A 21,003-nucleotide genomic window follows, 5' to 3' on the forward strand; every position below is an offset into this window, starting at 1 on the left:
ATTATTATTTTTTTTGCTTAATGACTTGACAATAATGTGATTTGTGAAACACCTTCATTTCATTTTTTTGTTTTAAATTTTCTATAGATTGCATAATTTTGCTTTAAATATAAATTGTATATATTTACTAATGATGAGGATGTGTGTTAGAGTATTAGTTTTAAAAATAGATATATATTAGTAGATAAATTTAAACAAAATCAATTATAGACTAGAGTTTAATACTTTCACAATAAATTAGTTTTCTGTTTGGTGTTGGAAATATCAAGGATTTTTTCGTTTTATTATTAATGGTGGTAATATTTTATGATACATTTTGAACTAGGTAATCAGCAATAATATGCATTGATAAGTTGCTAAATAAGTTTAACTATTTAATCGCTTGAAAAAATTTTGTCTCTCAATAATTTTTTAAAAATTCCGAAAAATTTCTCGCAATCAACATTTTATTACATATTTTCATTTTAAATATTTAAAAATATAAAATTTTCTTTTAAAATTAAAGCTACTAAGAACTTACAACAAAAGAAAATAAGTGAAAAAATATACATTTGCAAAATCTATTTTAAAGCAAAATAAATTTTAATTAAATTAAAAAAACAACAAAAACGGAAAGAAATATAAACAACTTTAACTAAAACAAGAAATTGAAAATTAATTTACAAAAAAAACAACACAACTAAAAATTAATAAATACAATTACAAAAGAAAAACGCAGGCGTATTAATACAAAACAATTAAACGGAAATAAATAAAAAGGACCTCTAAGGATAAAATTAAAACTTTAGCTCAACACTTGTTATTGAAAGCAACACTAAAGAACTTAACACAGAATAATAATATTTTATAACAAATTTTACAATAACAAAATAAACTAAATCAAAAGAAAAAACCACAAAAATAATAAGCAATTAACTTACATACAACAACAACAATAATAACAATTAATAAAAATTAATTAATTATTCTTTTGTTGAGCCAGAAAAGTTTTATGAGTAATAGCGCCATGGTTGCCGTAGCTATTTGTTGTATTCTTGTGCTTTTAGCCGTCTTCATTGTCATCATCATAGTTGTGGGCCAAACAATGGGTGAACCAAAGTGAGATAAACTTCAGCTGGGACCCGGTAATTTCCCAGATGGATAACAAAGGCCTACCAATTGTTAGTACATCCTTAAAATCATCCCAATCCAAGAATAACAATTAAATTGAACATTTTCATTAGGAACAACAAACAAACAAACAAAAAAAAGTGCAACAACCAATTAGTGGCTAATAATTCATGATAAAAAAAATCTGGCAAAAGAAAAATTTAACATTTTAGTAATCAAGTGAATTTAAACTTTACAACAACCATAAGAAGAAAAAATTAATATATATATTTAAAAATAATTTTTAACCCATCGTGTCAGTGTATCAAATTGGCTGTGATGTGTAATTTTTTTTAATTAAACAGCAAAATATAAAAAAAAACACATTTTAAATTATTATTAAAAAAAACATAAACATTTAAACGACATAAGTTCAAAATTTTTGTAGAGATTTTAGTAAAACCAAAAAAAAAGAGAGAATTTAATTTTATTTTGATAAAAAGTGTTAATGGAAAAACATGGTTTTTTTTAATGTATTAAACTAGTTAATAAGTGTTAATAGTTAATTAATGTTTAAATTTATAAACAAAAAACTACCAAAATAATACTCCAAATAAATGTTGCTGTAAACAAGATACTCCAAATAAATGTTGCTATAAACATGATGCTGATAGTAAGCAACCTTACATAACTCAGTGAAAATATAAAATTATTTGTCTTCTACTAAATATAATTAAGAAAAGTCGAATAACATTAAAGCAACATGTTGTCATAAGAAAACAAAAATACTATAAAAAAACAATAAACACCAACATAAAGCTACTTGAAAAAATTGTTGTAAACATGTTGTTGCAACAACAAAAACTATGATTCAAAACTTTTCATAAACTGTATTTAATATAAATAAAAAAAATCCACAATGAAATTCTATTTTAAACAATGTTTCTTTAAATAATTTAAACAATTGTATAAACATGTTGCTGAAACTTCCATAAACTGAATACTAAATAAAAAGTTAAAAATTTCTTCAGCTGCTTTACAATATTCATCAACATGCTAATAACATCAAAGTAATGCATTCAACTATCAACATCTAAAAACTGTACAAAATCTTCTTAAAATGCTGTTGTAAATATGTTTAGATATCAAACTAAACTCAAATCAAATTTAATGAATGGTTATTATTAAGTTTTGAAAATTCAGGAAGCTGTCAACATGTTGCCAACAGAAAAAGAGCATCAAAAACATTTTTAACCTAACAGTCTTAAGTAAAATCATCTTTAAACTCATATCAGTTGGATAACAACAAGATTGTCAAGAATATATTGCTGACTAAAAAGTTAAGCCATTTTTGAAATAAACATCAACCATAAACCATAACTTACATAAAACATTAGCAACAAAAATCCTATATACATGTGGCTAAACTTAAACAAAATGTTAGTTTGCTTGAGCAGAATCTTCCACGTGACTTTAACAAAAAAAAAAAAGAATTCGAAATGAAATATTGTAAATTCTAGCAACATTTTTTTTAAATAAACAAACTTAAATACTCAACAAAATGCATTTACAACATCAAGTAAATTTGTATATATTTCAAATACTATGTAGCTGTAAACATGTGGCTAATATTAAGCAACATTTTAAGCAACTTAACAAAATTTAAAGAACACATTGTATGCAGTAGAATTTCAAAGTAACGTTTTAAAGTATACGAGTTTATTACGGCGACATATTGATAAGGGAAATGACACATGTGAAAACAAGATTCATTAAATAACATTTCGTATTATAAACATGTTTAAAGTCCTTAAACATATATCAACAATAATTAAGAAACATCTCAGCAACATTAAATAAAGAGAAACATGTTTGCAACATCTTAGTGAGCACAATAATAGTTCGAGCGCATTTTTGAACTGTTTCCATGTCGTCAATATTCATTCAGAAACATAACAGCAATATTTAACAACATGGCAGCAAAAAAAAAACAAATCTAAACTCAGTATAAACATGTATCAACAACTAGCGATATGTTTGCAACATCGTTATGAACATTACCGCAGTTAGATACCATGTTGCCAATATTAATTAAAACGTCGTAAATATCACATCAACATATAACAAGATTGCAGTCAAAATTAAAGGGAACACAGTAAAAACAAGATTGCAACATCTTAATAAGCTATAATAAGTGTTTCTAAGTTGTTTATCATGTTGGTAATATTCATTAAAAAGTTAGAAACATCTCATCAACATTTAACAACATGGAAATAGAAAAACTATTGCTAACTAAAAACAATTTTAAATTATTTAAAATAAATCAAGTCAGGAACGTTTTTTGAATATGTTGCAATGACTAAAACTTGTGCAAGCAAACAATATTTATCGAACATGTTGCAAAGCTCAAAAATATCATTCAATCCAATCTATTCATTCTGGGAGAATGTTGCAATAACTAAAACAACCAAAAAATCAAATAAACACGTTGAAGACCTAAAAGGATCTTTCAATTCACGTAAAAAAATGGAAAATTAAAATGTTGCTGAAGAATTTTTTGTAATAAATGTTGCCATTAACACTCCAATTTAAGTTCGTGTGCAGAAAGAAAGTTAAAAAATATTTATCAAACAAAAATAAAAGCAATGAAGTTTGTTCAAAAAATATGGAAAAAGGAATAGTACTTAATAAGAAGGCAAAAACCATTTCAATAACATGTTGCTTGAACATGTTTAAAAAAAAGTAAAGAAATATATATCAATCTAACAGAAAAACCCTGACTATTAGACCTTCGAAAGATATGTTTCATTAACATATGGAAAACTAAAGTCATTAACTAACTTAGGAACAGGACAAAAATCTGAAATAACAGCAAATTCCAAACATTTTACAAGAATATATTTCATCAACATGTTGCCAAGAAAACCAAAATGAAGAATTTTTCAATCAAAAGAAATATTATATAGATTTTGAATACAAGTAATGAAACAACATGTTGCTGTATTGAAATAACTATCAACAGATATTTCATATCGATATAAAGTTGCTTCAATATGTTGTCAAGAAAACTTAAACAAAACAACTCAACAATTATTTTGTAATTAGAAAAACTGGTTAACGGCGAGAAAGCTTCACTTACGACCTTCTAAATGTTATTAAAAACATATTGCAACATTAAAAATAATTATTCACAACATTGTTGCAGCAACATAAGGCAAAGAACAATATACAATTTTTCACTAAGAACTTTCTTTTTCACTAAGAACTTTCGCAAGAAATTTAAAGAATTTTCTATAACAAAAAATGTTTATAAACAATGTTGCAACAATATATCTAAATCCCTTTTTAAACTCAAATTACAATAAAAGATTAATAACTAAATTAAATAATAAATTAAAATAATTAAAAAAACTTCCTATGAAGACTGTTTACATCACGTAATAATAAAAAAATAAAATTATGGAAAATTAAAAATAATCAATAAAAATATGAAATTTCAAATCATATCATAATGAAATTTAAAAAAAAAAATAATCAAATTTTCGAGCAATATTTGTTTAACAAAACAACATAAAGGAAAAGTTTTTTTCACACCAAAAAAAAACACTTGTTAAATAAAGCAAAAAAACAACAAATAAACACCAACAACATTTATTAAAATAATTTCCAACAAAAACACAAATAATTTACAGAAAATGTTAATAATTTAAAAATTCAATAAAAAAAAAACAAATAATTTTGTATATTTTTAAAACAATTTTTTATATATATATATAATTTAAAACAATAACAACAACAAAAATACAATAAAAAAAGAAAAACATATAATTTTAAATAAAATGAAATATTTTTCTTAAAAAATAACTCCTTCAAATATAAACTACAGTTTTAATAACAAGTTTACAAAAATGAAAAAAAATAACATTTTAACCTTTAAACTACTTAATATTGTGTTAAAAAAAAAAGTTTTTATAAAAATATAAATACAATGTAAAAAAGTATATAACAATATATTAACAAAAATTAATAATTATAAATGTATTATATAATTATTTTTAAATGTGTTTAATAACATTAACATATATATTATATAATATAATAACAACAATTAGCAGTTATTATTTTGTAAAATGCTCTGTAACTGCTCATTTGAAAAAAATGTGTATTTTCAATTTAAAATCTTCATAAAACTAAAGAAAAAAAAACTTAAATTAATGTAAAAGTGTTTTATTTTGGTTTAAATATTTAAATCAAATAATATGTGTTTGAAAACTTAATATTTTCTATAAATTGGTTAGAACTAACTCTGGAAATATGTGCAATAATTAAATTTTTTAAAATTTATTGCAAAACATAAGTGTTCTATTACTACGATAATATTATGGAAAAAAAAAAATACTGTATAAAATTTATTTTGTATCAAATATGAAAAAATTCAACTATGTGAAAGGCTTTTTTATGACTAAAAAGGTAAGAAAATATCAATGTTAAATAACATAATTTTTAATCAATTACACATTGCAAAATGAAAAAAAATATTAACTTTGAAACAAAGTTTGTCATAAAGAACATATAAAATCGAAAAATCAATATCGAAATCGCAAAAATTAGATTTTTTTCATTTAAGGACGTATACTTTATATTTTAAATGTCAATAAATCGTTAACACGTATACGTACAGGTGTCGTTAGTTAAAGCAGCAAAATTTGTTAATTTAAGATTTCATTGGAAATAAAAAACGTAATAAAAGTCCAATGAAAAAGACACGTATTTGCCAGCTTTGTTCTTAGTCATTAACATTTGTTTTTGGTCCCAAAGATTTGTTATCTCTTGCTAAAAAAAAATATAATTTTTTTAGGCTCATATCTCAAAAGACGTCTGGAATTCAGATTTACTCTTTGCAACAAAGTTGTAACTCTTGTCATAAAAAACATACATACAAAATCAAAAAATCAAGATCAAAATCGCAAAAATTTGATATTTTTATTTTTAAGGCGTATACATAATATTTTAATATCAATAAATTATTAACACGTATACGTACAGTTGATGTTAAGAAAATGAGCTCAATTTCTCAATGTTAAATATTCTACTAAAAGTGAAAAAATTATAAATATTACCATATTTAGAACACCACTACGCCATAAAAGGCCATAGTCTTGCACTTTTTTGGGCCCTCAAGGACTTAGGACCTCGACATACTTTTGCAAAAAAAAAATAATTTTCTTAGGGTAATATCTTGCAAAACGTTTGTTTATTCGATTTAATCATGGAAGCAAAGTTGTAGTAAAAAACCGTGATCAAATTTACTAAAAAAATATTTTTTTTGCTTTCAAGGCGTATTCTTAATATTTGTAATATCAATAAATAATTAATACGTATACGTACAAGTATTGTTAATAAAATTAGCACAATTTCACAATATAAAACTTTCCACTGGAATTGAAAAATTAAAATAAAAGACATATAAGGACACCACTACGTCATAAAAAAAATACAAAGGCCCATAGTCATGTCTCTTTATGGGACCCCTAAAAATTTTTGCACAAATTACACCGAAGTGATCATATCTTGCAAAATGTTTGGTATTTTGATTAACTCTCTGGAGCAAATAAATCATAAATATTTATAATACATATCAATAAATCATTAACCCATTGTTAATAAAAACAAAACAATTCCACAACGTAAAACTTTCCACTAGAAATGAAAAACTTATAAATATAATCTCTCAGTTTTGCACATAGTCATGCATTTTTAGTTGAGCACCCAAAGATTTAGCATCTCGGTAAAATTTTGATTTACTCTCTGCGCAAAGATGTAGCTCTTGTCATTCAAGACGTATAATTAATATTCAATACATCATTAATACTTATACGTACAGGTGTCGTCAGTATTTGGCCTCCTATGGATTACACAATAGAGCAGTTTTAAACTAAATACTTTATATACTAGTCTCTCGTTTAGACATAAGAATAGAATGTATACTCGATAGATTATCGACAGATACATGAATATATTTTAATTTAAAGACAAATTCAAAGAGTAGTCAATAAACTAGATATGTAATAAAATAGTTTATAGACTACATAGACTCTAAAGACTATAATTATAAATCAAAAACTCACTTATAGACTAAATTATGGATCAGACTATAGAAAAATCACTATCCTAGTCCAAAGTCTTGTAAAATGTAGGGTGTTGCGAATGTCAGCTTTGTTAAAGAACTTAAATATTTTTAAGGAGAATATATAAAAATATATATACACCACTTTAGTGGGGAGGGTATATTGGGTTTGTGCTACAAAAATATTCGTTTTATACCCACCTTAAAGTATACCAATCGGCTTAGAATAATTTTCTGAGTCGATTAAGCTATGTCCGTCCGTCTGGCTGGCTGTCCATGTAAACTTTGTGCCCAAGGTACAGGCCGCAATTTTCAAATAATTGGATGAAATTTAGCACACACGCTTCTTTTGGCCCGAATCCTATTGAAAATGGTTAAAATCGGTCCATTGTTTCGACTAGCCCCATACAACCGTACCCACCCAAATAGGGCCTTTTGGCCTATAATTAATTTAAATGATCTATTATGTTAACAAAAATCGACAAAACTTAGTTTTATAGAACTTTAAATGACACTACCGATTTTTGTAATGATAGGGCTTCATTTGACCCTATCCCCCATACAAACTCCCCTTCAGAAAATGACTTATAGGTCAACATTCACTTACAAACACTAATAACACTTTTAAATTCTACATAAATAATATTGAAGAAGACATAACTCCCCCTACCAACATTTTTAAGGATAGGGCCATATTTTGCCCTACTCCCTTTTGAGCCCTCTTGTAAAATATCTCCTTTTTTGCCAAAAAAAGAGTAAAAAATATTCCCAAATTAAGTTAAAAAACAAACCAAATGCTTTATTTTTTTAAATAATCCCCATTTTTACCATACATACTGACTGGTGTAGGGTATCAAATGGTCGGCTACGCCCGACTATACATTCATTCTTGTTTTTCTTTCATTTTGTAAGACGGTGATATATTTTGATGAAAAATCAAGTTGGCACAACATTTTTACTTCATGATACATAACTAAATTTTTTAGTGAATGTATAAGCGAATGTAAAAAATTAAACGAATAATTCGCTTATGTGAAAACGAGCATTCTGTCTAATATAGAAAACCTAAAATTTTTACTTCAAAATTTGGTTTTTCGATTATTAATCGAATACAGGGTCAATTTTCCATTTCCAATCGAGCTGATGAGTGCTTAGAGTGTCCAGGAAACCAACAGATATCCTCTTAGAACAAGTCCATATCACAGCCACCTTTAACTGCAGGCACAATTTTAAAGGTTTTGAACAAGTTATGAGAATTAAATAATTTTTTTGAAGTAATGGGGGCTAAGATCAAATATATTTCAATAGCAAACAAATAAAAAGTGTTTGTGGAAAATTTAAATCATTCCTATATTTTTAGTTCCTATTTTAGATGGACAAACATTGTTATATCTAAGAATCTAAAAAGATAAAATCAATATTATCCATATTTTCATATAGTCAGTATTTTTTTGTTTTTCAATTAAAAAACTTTTTAAATATTTTCAGTAATATTTAAAGTGGTAAAAAGTTTTTTAAGTTTTTATGTTATAGTTATAATATAAACATTCTACATAAGTTAATTAACAAATATTTTTTATCTTTTTTCAGGTAAGCATTTCGTTTATAATATCTTTAAAATCGTGAGTACAAAAAAAATATTTCTATTATTTATTGAATTTATATTTTGTATTATGTTACTATTTCTAATTATATTAAAAAAATAGCTGAAATATACCGCGAATTGAACTAAATTTAAAAAAAATTTTAATAATCTTAAAATTGCAACAATTTTTTTTGATCATTGATTATACATATTTGCTTATAAGCATTGAAAGTACATAATACTAACCTATAACATTTATTCATTTCTTAATACCAAAAGGAATAGAATCATACAAAGTATATATATTAAACCACAATTCTTAACTTAAATGAACTGTTTTTTATTATGATGTGCACTAAGGTTTCTTTGCACTTTGCCTTTAGCGCAATGTATTACATTCTATTTTACAATAACTTCTAGTATAACTTATTTACTTACTTACTACCATATTACTATTACTTCAATACCACATTTCTTGCAATTCAAACTTGAATACGTAATATATATTCTGTGTCATTTTTCAATTATTTCTGCCAGCAACTTGCATCCTTTTATAATATATCTACAACACGAACGCATTGTAGCCTTAAGTTATTTTACATATTGAACATTTTTTCCAATTGCTGGCACAAAAAAAAAAACAAGCTATAACTGGGAATATGTTATACATAGTACAACTTTTTCCTTTTTCCATATTGGCAACAGTTCCTGAAAGTAGTTGCTGCTTAAAAAAATCACTGTATATAGGATTTCTTTTTTTAATTTATGAGCGCAAAAAGTAAAACCAAGTACAACTTGCTTAGAAAGCATAATTTATATTTACGAGCATTAAATGTATTCGTTATGTTCAAACATGTTCAACATGAATTTATGTTGCAATTTCTTTCTATTTAAGTTTTTTTCATTGTATTCAGCTAAATTGTTTCTTTTTGTTGAGCTAATATTAAATAATACAAGTTTAATATTGATTCTAACATAGTGTCAGAACATGGTTTGTTTCGAAACAAAAAAATTAAGATTTACATGAAATGTTCGGAACATTTCCATAAATATATAAATACTAAATTACTTAATGATTGACACATACAAGGTTTCAAAAAAAAAACGTAAATGAAACCTACATATAAGTAGAAAACAAAAAAACATTAAGTTGTTAAAATACTTAAAGTTGAAGTAAAATATGGCGAGTTATAAAATGCTTTGATAAATTTTAGTTCAGTTCTAGCTCAGCTCCAGTTCAGTTCTAGTTCAGTTCTAGTTCAGTTCTAGTTCAGTTCTAGTTCAGTTCTAGTTCAGTAATAGATCAGTTCTAGTTCAGTTCTAGTTCAGTTCTAGTTCAGTTCTAGTTCAGTTCTAGTTCAGTTCTAGTTCAGTTCTAGTTCAGTTCTAGTTCAGTTCTAGTTCAGTTCTAGTTCAGTTCTAGTTCAGTTCTAGTTCAGTTCTAGTTCAGTTCTAGTTTAGTTCTAGTTCAGTTCTAGTACAGTTCTAGTTCAGTTCTAGTTCTAGTTCAGTTCTAGTTCATTTCTAGTTCAGTTCTAGTTCTGTTCGAATTCAGTTCCAGTTCAGGTCGAGTTCGAAAATTAACTTAAATCAAATAAGGATACATATTTTTAATATTAAGAGCTTTTAAATTCTTTCAAATTGTTCTTATCAGACCCCGTAGCAAATTGTTGCAACTGTAGTCAACAACATTCAGTGTGTACATTAAAAACAGGTGTTGCATTGCATTGTATATGTACACCCCTTCTACATGTAGTAGGTTTATGTATCTTTTTAAGTTTATTTGTCATTTTCATGCAAATTACTTTCTATAAAAAATTGTTCAATGACTATATTTTTATATTGTTGTCTATTTTCTTTTCTACTGCTCCTGCAATAGAGACAAGTATAAAATTTAAAATTTGAATTTGTTTACATTACTACTAGCTCACATACACTAACAAAAATACGCACATTTATAAATACATTTATGTATAAAATGAGTAGATGCCTTCACATACTTTCATACAGTTAAACGTGTGCATGTACCTTATCCTTTTTTTATTATTACTGGATTCTTGTTTTAAACTCAGTAGTTTTACAAAGAGTTAGTGTATCCTTTTTAGGTGGTTTTTTACTTAATTGAAAGTATGATTTATAACTTAATATTAACAAGTGATACAAACATTTAGGCAACATGACCATTCAAAACTGTCAGGTTTATTTTAACCACAAAATACTTGTTTGCATGTGTATATTATGTTTAGTTCTTTTCACCCACAAAATATGCAAATTATTTTATACATATTTTGTCTTTTCAAATCCTACTTCATATGGAAAATGTTTTCTATTGTATTTGGTTGTATAGAAAATACGCCCTTGTGTGTAATTTTTACGGCATCAAATTTATTTATTTTACTTGCTTGTAATAGTAAAAAATCTATTTAAAAGTGCAATTTGTATGTAAATATTTTGTTTAGAATTATTATTTTTCTGTTAAAGATTTGTTTAAACAATAATGTCAAAATGTAATGAACATTTGCAATATGTTGTAAAAAAAAGCAAAATAAATGGGGATAAATTTAAATTAAATTAAAAGCTTAATCATGTTTTTTTTAACATAAATACACATACAGCATACAATAATATGTAAATTTTCCAAATATATTTTGAAAATGTTGGTTTTAGAATCTGTGTATTTGTTTTTGTTTTTATAGTTTGTTTAATTTTGAGAAATCTTATTATGATATTAAATGTAAAAGTTTATTATAGCTCAAATAATTGATATTACGGTGTTGTAAAAGCATTAGGGGAAATACAAACTGAAAGTTTTGACTGTGTCAACAATATTGTTAAGGCTTGTGTTTAACTTGTTGAGTATGAATATTTTTAAGAATACTAGCGAAATCTCTTATAAGTAAATCAATAATATCTTTTAGCTTAAAAATAAGATGTTCACTATCATTACCAATATACTTCAATTTATCTTTGTCTTTAAAATTAGCGATTTTGGATGAATCTGATCCCCTCGGTAACATTTAAAATATTTTATGATTTTTATTTAAATTATTTCATATAAATCGGAGCATAAACGATTACCTGATGTGTTAAACTTTATGAACTATGTCGCTTGTCTGAGGGCCCAAGAGCTTCAAATTCACTAAAGACCTTAAGATAAATATTTATATTAATGGCGAAATCCTTTGTGGTGATGTTTATAACACAGAAAAATATTGACCTGACTTCCAACTTAAAGTACACTAATCGACTCAGAATAACTTTAGTCGATTTAGCTAGAAATGATCGTCCTTCTATTATCTGTCTGACTGACTGTCTGTATGTCTGTATGATTGTATGTCTGTATGTCTGTCTGTATGTATGTATGTATGTATGTATGTATGTATGTATGTATGTATGTATGTATGTATGTATGTATGTATGTATGTATGTATGTATGTATGTATAGCTAATTAACCTATGTAAAGAAAATTTTATTAAAATTCTCTTTACTCTTAAAACATAGTATTGCACAATATTTATATTTAGTTATTATATTCTAATACTAACCTAAATGGCAAACTATAGAATAATGCAAATCAAAACTTAATTTACTCATTCAAAAAAAGTGATGCGGTAAGTCAGTAAAAACATTTAATTCACTCTTGAATTAAATCTCTTTGGGATAACTAACACTTACTTGTTGAATTTTGTTTCTTAGTTTTCTTTTGTTTTGCCAAAATTATTACTCTTTAAAATAAGAAAGATATTTATGTATAACATATAGTAGTATATAGGCGAAACTAATTGTCAAGGGCCTAAGTCCCCTGCCAAAGACTTAACTGGTGAGAATGTATTAGTAGAAGCACAAAAATAAACACAGTTGTTTCAAAGGTGAATGAAAATATTAGTTATTTATTGTTTTGAAAAGATATTTTATCTCAAAACGTATTATAAACATGTCTTTTGTTATTTTTTTGTTGAAATAAAAAAAGTATGTAAAATACTTTTTTAATTTTCATTTTTCAATTTCAATTAAAATAAAATGTCAAAGAATAAAAAATATTTTTTTTTTCGTTTGTAAAATATAAATTATTTTCGGGGTTTTAAATAAATGAAAAGTGTTGAAAAAAATAATAAACATTAAGTTTAAGAGATAAGAAAAACTAATAAGTGGTAATATCCTCGCAATTTTGAGAAGAAAATTTGATGTTTAGTGAGTGCGTTTAGTTGTCACAAGTTTGTTTTATTCTCTCAGAGCTCGTCTGTGTGAAGATAATAAAAATGTTTCTTTGAAAACTCCTTCAGTTTCGCCTATACTTATGTACTACTACATGATTTATAATTTAAACATTTGTGAACCTTATGTTAAGATTTTGTTTTTGCGGAATATGAAACATACAGTTTATTGTTTCATTATAATTCAACTGAAAGTTAATTTAAATAGTTTCTCATATAACATTTTATTTAAATTTTGTCTATATTCTAATTTCTTAATAAGTTTAATGGGTTGAATAAATAATTTTGTAAAATGGAATGCTAATTTAAAATTTTCGGGTGTTTTCTTCAAATGGATCGAATAGTTTAATGTATAGGTGAAAGTTTAAGTTCGGGATTTCTTTAATTTGCCTAGAAAATTATGGAAGGAGACGGATTTGAGGCAGTATCTCAATCAACATCATCAAGAGATACATATTTAAGAGTTAATCGGTTAACATCCGCACCTTTTTTTACTTTCAATATGACTAGATGTGTCTAGTTAGTCTGGTCCTGACACCTTTTTATCACTCACAAAATAGGGATTCTATAATAACTAGTGTAATTGAACATGCATTTAGATAGGGAAGGACCGAACCACCCCCGGTTCCCGCAGTCCTCTCTCTACTGAATAGCCCTTACGCAAAACGATTCAATTTGTTTTCACAAGTAAATTCTGATTTATTTCTCGTGTGTTTATGTGTATTGCAACATTTTCACATAGAGCTCTGATTTGTACATTACATATATAAATGGCGCCCAACGTGGGGCACGAAAAAACTTAACAGTTTAACGAACTTTATTAGAGTTCATTTATTCAAAAAATTTAAAGTTCTTAGATGTAATAAAACTAGATCTTTAAATAGTGTATAGGGTTATTCTGGATTATTTCGGTTATTTGAGGATTAACAGTTTGAATATACTGACCCACAGTGGTATAGGAAAAAAAGAGGGAAATAATTCGGTAACTTCTAAACGGTTAATCCGATTTTAATGAAATTTGGTATGCACAAAGAGGAGGTGTTGTTGAGTTCAAAAGTCCAAGTCAAACTTGAATAAGTTTTCGAAGGAAATTTGTTTAATATTAAGGGTATTTAATATAAAATTGTTTAATGCTCAAAGTTTTCTATTGAAAATTATTCAATATTGAAAATTGTATGAAGAAAAAGTTCGATATCGAATGTTTTAAAGAAAAATTATTCGATATTGAAAAAGAAAATTGTTCAATATAAAAAATTGTTCGATAGCGAAAGCATTTAAAGAAAAGAAAGAATTCTAAGAAAATTGTTCGATATAAAAAGTTTCCGAAAGAAAATTATTCAATATCTGAAGTTTTTAATATAAAATTGTTTAATATTCAAAGTTTTCATATAAAATTGTTCGAAATCAAAAGTTGAATAAAGAAAATTGAACGATATTGAAAGTTTTTAAAGAAAATTTTTCGATATCGAAAGTTTTCTACAAAAAATGTTTCAATGTTAAAATGGTTTAATAAAATATTTTCATTATATAAATTTTTCGATATCGAAGTTAAATTGGTTAATATTCAAAGTTTTCTATATAAAATTGTTCGACATCAAAAGTTAAATAAAGAAAATTGAACGATATTGAAAGTTTTTAAAGAAAGTTTTTCGATATCGAAAGTTTTCTACAAAAAATGTTTCAATGTTAAAATGGTTTAATAAAATATTTTCATTATATACATTTTTCGATATCGAAGTTTTTTAAAGAAACTTTCGATATTGAGAGTTTTTTTTTTAATTCTTCTATAAAAATATTCAAAAACAAAGTTTTTCTGTAAGTTGTATATAGAAAAAAATCGTTCGATATCAAAAGATTTTTTAATAAAATTATTCGATATAAAAATAGTTTCTAAACATTTTTTGATATTGAATGTTTTCTATAGAAAAATGTTTTATATCAAAAGTTTTCTACAGAAAATTGTTAAATATCAAAAGTTTGTTTAATACTAAAAGTTTTCTGTGAAAAAAAGTTCAATATAAAAACTTTTTTATAAAAATTTTACGATATCAATATTTTTAAAGAAAAATGTTCATTATCGAATGTTTTTTTAATAATTGTTCGATTTCGAAACATTTTTTTATAACTTTTCGATATCGAAAGTTTTTTAAAGAAAATTTTCGATATTAAGAAAGTTTTCTAAAAAAATGTTTTAATGTTAATAATGTTTAAAAAAATATTTTTAATATTAAAATTTTTTATAAAAATTTTTCGATATCGAAAGTTTTTTAAGTAAACTTTCAATTATGAGCTTTTTTTAAAAAAATTGTTTAATATTAAAATTCTATTAAAATATTCAAAAAGAAAGATTTTTTAAAGAAAATTATTCGATATCAAGAATTGTTTGTAAAAATTAGTCGATATTGAAAGTTTTCTATAGAAAAATGTTCTATATCGAAAGTTTTCTATAGAAAATTTTTAAATTTCAAAAGTTTTGTATTAAACTAACTTTTGATATTTAAGTTTTCTTTAGAAAATTTTCAATATAAAAACTTTTTTATAAAAATTTTATGATATCGATATTTTTTTTTAAGAAAAATGTTCATTATCGCATATTCTATTAAAATAATTGTTCGATTTCGAAAGTTTTTTATATTTTCTATGCCGAAAGTTTTTTGAAAAAAATTTTTGATGTTAAGAATTTTCTATAGAAAATTTTTATATCAAACGTTTTCTATAAATAATTATTCGATATTGAAAGTTTGTTTTTAAGAAAATAGTTCGATATCGAAAATTTTCTTAAGGAAGTAGTTAGATTTCTAAGAAGTTCGACAAAATTTATATAATTTTTTAAATTTTTCAATAATTTTCAGCAAAATTTAAATTTTCTAGTTAATTTATGTAAATTCCAAAATTGTTAATATCTTTCTTCCTATTTTCTGCATATAAATATAAGCAATTTGTATACAAATCCAAAGGGGAATCTGTTTATTTAACATACATATTTTTATGTAACCCCTTTTTAAAATACAATATCATAGTTGAGATTGAAAAGAGAACAAAGTCAAAACATTTATTTTAATGTTGAAACCATTTAGAAAATAAATTGTTTTTGCTTATTTTTAACAAGAAACCTTTTTCTATTTATCATTAATATTAAAAGAGAAAAAAAGGCTGTCTCTAAGGCTATCCATCCATCCAGTCTGTCTGTTTACTTAATGCTTATCAATATGAAGATTTTTCTCACACCTTGACACTTGAAATACAAAAGAATAGAAGAGAAAAGGAAATAAGATGAGATGAAAAAATAACAAATTTTACTCTCATTGTGTATGTCAAAATTATGCTTGGATTTTAGCTCTTAAATGTACATGTCAGTTTATTGTCAATTAATCAAAAATGTTGTTGTTCATTTTTCTTTTGTTTTTCACTTTTTATTTTAGTTTTTCTGTTAGTGGGTGTTAGAGAGTGCTGTGGCATGAGAGAGTGGGTATGATGACTAGAGAAATAAATGTATTTTTAATAGAGTATTTTTTTTTGTGAGCTAAAGAAATCGAAACACTTAGTCATAAACGCACAAATGCAAATGATGATGCTACACATATTTTTCGGGAATGACAAACCCCAATTGGAACTTTCAGCAGATTTCTTTTGGACCATTGGACTTTAACCTAAAAAATCTGCTAATTTAATTGTTACATTATAGGAGAGAATGTATAGTTCTACATGTTTATAAACAAAGAATTTTCATTTAAATATGCACATCAATGCGTATGATTAATATTGAAAATTAAATATTAATCATACTCGATGATGTGTAAATTTCTTTAAAAAATTTTTACTTTTGTATATTAAAAACATGTTGTGTCATGCATTAAAAGTGTAAAAAATTCATTTGATTTAGCTTAAAGGAACATTCTAGTATGTTGTTTGTTCATACAAAATATGTTTGTGAATGAGTGTTAGATTTTGAAAATTGAATTTTCATGCTTTTTATTTACCTTTTTTTGATAGAAACTAAAAATAGAACACAATTTTAACGTGACCTACAGATGATGTATAAGGAAATAAATTTTTACATTTCGGGGGAATTCATGTGTTCATAGTCATTGAAATTTATGAATATACAAAAAAAAATGTTATAAATTTCTTTATGTTGTGTTTATTACTCTTGTTTTTATTAAAACATCTAAAAACTTCCACTATAAATTATTAGCAAACACGTACAAATATTGGCAAATACATATGTATATCATACATAGCGAATTTTTAGTTTTGTAACAAGTCTGAAAAAAATGTTAAAGTTTCTAAAAATAGCAATGAAATATTTCTATTTTTACTTAGTTAGTTTGTAAAAGAAACTACAAACTGCTGCAAATAATCTAAAAAAAATTTGCCAAAAATATAGAAAGAAATAAGGAAAAGGAAATTGTTTAATTAATAATAAAATGTTTGCTATCTTTTTTTCTGGTGTAAAAGTAAAGATATATTTGTGAATAGTTCTTGCTTTAATAAAAGAAAAAATGCAATTGAAAATCTTTAAAATTTCAGTGGAAAAAATCATATTTAAAGTCTTTAAGGTTTGTCCATTATGGACAAATTTATGACGTTCTTTAAACTTCAAAGTAAAGAGTAGTAAGACGAAGCCTGGACAGAACTTACATCGTTGACAGTTTAGACAGTTGTAAGAAAACATTACAATTTAATTGTCAGACAATAAAAATATTTGCCAACAAAAATTGTCACTTCACACTTTTGTCAGACTGTTGTCAGTTTTGACAGTTGTATGAAATCTTTACAATTTAATTGTCAGACAAAAAATGTATTTGTCAAGGGAAATTGTCACTTTACACTATTGTCAGATTGTTGTAAAGCAAGAGTTGCCAAATCTTGTTTTATCTGCATAAGTCTTCTGCCAATAAAATGACAATACTTGGCGAATTCAATAAAAATTGTCAGACAATTATGCCACAAAGGTGAACTTAATGTGTTTACACATTACAAATGTCTGACAATGAAATAGTTTTACAATATATTGACAATGTTTTTTCTTACAAAGTTGCAAGACAAAAATTGTAAATTCAAATTCTTGCCAACGATGTAAGATCTTACAACCGTCTATACATAGTTTAAACATATCAAAGTGTTATACGGGTGGTCTTAGTTAAATATCACTTGCGAAAAAACCTATATATTAATTTTTATAGGTCTTAGGCAGAATGTTCCGAAAAATACGCTTGTCATTCCTTTCCATTAACACAAACCATTTGAACGTGGTTTTCTAAAATATGCATTTTACTGCATATTTGTATGGGATATCATACGTGACAAAAAAATGCAACTGTCTTTAAAGTACATGTCCAAAAATACACCAAAATCTGAAAATTGTCTAGTTGTTTCTTTTTTGAACAGATTTGAATATCGTACGTGACTTATTGTTTGTGACAGATTTTCTGTCTCGGTTCTGGTGTTCTTTCCTATGGTCTGCATGTAAGGATGTTCAGCAGAAATATTTCGATTACAAATAATTTTAATTGGTAATACTTCAATTACAAATAATTTAAATATAATTGTAATTGGAAATGTAAACATTACCACTCAAGCCTGATTAATCTTACACAGTTTTATTGCTCAGACAATGAAGGAACAATCTATCAAGTTCAGTGTTCCATAACCTTAGTTTTGAGTCACTTCAAATAGATACTATTACGGCACTAAGCCGTCCGATGAGTTAGCCAGAATTTTCAATAATTTTATAGATAATCAAATTTTGCAAAAAGAATTAATTACTGTCAATTCATTTAATGTATATATTTTAAAACAAGTAGGAAAGTATAGCCGGGCATGGCCGACCATATGATACCCTACACCATGAGTATATTTTTACAATTTTTACTTTTATAAAATGTTTATTTTTTGTAAAGAAACTTTTATGTTGAATATTACCATAATTCCAAAATATTTAAGCCATTTATTGATAAAAAACTAAAATTTCTAAATGAGGCTTTATATAGGTCAAATATGGGCCGATCCTCGGTAAATTTGGGAAAAGGATATATTTCTAAATAACAGTTAGTTTTGTTGAGTTTCATTGCGATACAAATGGTTACAAGTCAATTTTAGACGTTTAAGTCATTTTTTGAAGGGGGGTTTGTATGGGGGCTAGGGTCAAATATAGGCCGATCCTTACGAAAATCTGCAGTATCATTTATACTTATATAAAACTTATTTGTGCCAATTTTTAGAGAGGTAGCAGAATATTTGACGTAATTATAGCATAAAAAGTTCAAATCGGGAGGTACGGTTGTATGGGAGCTAGGTGAAATAATGGACCGATTTTAACCATTTTCAATAGGCTTCGTCCTTGTGTCAAAAAACATGCTTGGTCCAAATTTCATCAAATTATCTTGAAAATTGCGGCCTGTACCTTGCGCACAAGGTTTACATGGACAGCCAGCCATCCAGCCAGCCGGACGGACGGACGAACGGACGGACGGACATGTCTTAATCGACTCAAAAAATGATTCTGAATCGATCGGTATACTTTAAGGTGGGTATTGGACCAATATTTTTGTATGTTACAAACATCAGCACAAACGTATAATACCCTCCCCACTATAGTGGTGTAGGGTATAATGAATTTAAACTCTTATTAAAAACCCTAAATAAAACAGTAATGATATTTCCTTTTATTGGTTAAACCTTTTAAAACCAGCATTCAAGCGACATTTATTTTTTTTAATTTATTTATTTTTCTGTTAAAAGAAACAAAAAAAGCAAAAATTAAACATTCGACCTTTTTGTAAATGAAACAATAACGAGAACATAAACGACACAAACAGGGATAAAACTGAACACACGTGTATATACATATTGTGAGCTCGTGTTTTTGTTAACAAAGATCTAAAAGATTAATCACTTTATTTACCTTAAACACTGTTTGAACAAAGTAAAAATACAGTAAAAGGAAATTGTGTTTTTTTTATTTAAGTTTGTAGCTTATGTTTACCACTACAGCTACACAAAGAAACAAATATCTTAATACTGTTACTGTTGCTAAAACATTTAACTCCATTTTTGAAATATAGTTCATTTATTTATATATTTGAAATATGCCATTGATTTTTTATTTCCATATGGAGTTAATCGATTTGTTATCTAAGCCATAACCATACCTCTTACAGTTTTCACTACACAAAGATAATTCCATTTCCATGTTTTTTTTTTCAGTGTGTAGCAGTATACAGAACGAAAAAAAAACAAAAAAATAGTTTTACAAGTATTACAAAATCTAAAGCTCTGCCAAACAAACAACAAGGAAACTATAACAGGAGACATGTTGCATTGGAAAATATAAAAGTAAAATCTACATTAAACACCTGAATGAATTTGAATTTCTCTGTTTTTAAAGCTAAACGCTAAAGAAATGGAAGGAAAAACTATAGCTATCAACCGTACCTTGAACTCATATAGCAAAAAAAAAAAAAACGAACATAAAACTAATCCATTTAGAGTGGAAGAACAATTTCAATATTCTTGTTACAAAAAAAACTATTTTAATCTGCTGGTAGTAAAAAAGTGGTGGATTTTCTATTTTTAAGAACACTTTTAGTATTCAGCAGGAAAAATTAAAATTTTGAAATAGTGTTAACCTTTACCAAATGAAAACAAAATATTTAGAGATAAAATACATATATAATGAGGAACCTGTCTGTTACAATCTTAAGAAAGATGTTAATGTGGTTCTATAAGGAACACTCAGAAAGTCGTTTCTGTACATATTCGTGTCCCCTTGCAAAATGATTGTCGTCACTATTAAAACTTAATGAATACCCCGATGTAGTCCCCGAAACTTCAACCATCGTGGTTTAGCACCACTTTGACTTTATGAAACACTGTCGCGTAGCATGTTATAATATGATAGATAGATAGATAGATAGATAGATAGATAGATAGATAGATAGATAGATAGATAGATAGATAGATAGATAGATAGATAAATAGATAA

At 25.7% G+C, this 21,003-nt stretch overlaps 2 protein-coding genes across 7 annotated transcripts in view; both read left to right on the forward strand.

Moving 5' to 3' along the window:
* Positions 1 to 663: 663 nt before the first annotated feature.
* On the forward strand, positions 664 to 1,352 carry LOC111677181. Its single transcript, XM_023438269.2, has one exon. It carries the CDS (start codon positions 992 to 994, stop codon positions 1,100 to 1,102), a length of 111 nt encoding a protein of 36 aa, XP_023294037.1. The 5' UTR covers positions 664 to 991; the 3' UTR covers positions 1,103 to 1,352.
* Positions 1,353 to 5,399: 4,047 nt separating this feature from the next.
* The window catches only part of LOC111682707 (tolloid-like protein 1), a 69,881-nt gene continuing 54,277 nt past the window's right edge, over positions 5,400 to 21,003 (forward strand). For 4 of the 6 annotated variants that reach the window (XR_006940636.1, XM_046949212.1, XM_046949214.1 and 1 more), the window contains exon 1: positions 5,402 to 5,559. The gene's annotated coding sequence lies outside the window, so the exon portion shown is untranslated. Of the gene's footprint in view, positions 5,560 to 21,003 lie in introns of all 6 variants that reach the window. The other 2 variants (XM_046949215.1, XR_006940637.1) reach the window with 2 other exon arrangements.

Source organism: Lucilia cuprina, chromosome 4 (genome assembly GCF_022045245.1).
Source record: "Lucilia cuprina isolate Lc7/37 chromosome 4, ASM2204524v1, whole genome shotgun sequence".
Taxonomy (NCBI): domain Eukaryota; kingdom Metazoa; phylum Arthropoda; class Insecta; order Diptera; family Calliphoridae; genus Lucilia; species Lucilia cuprina.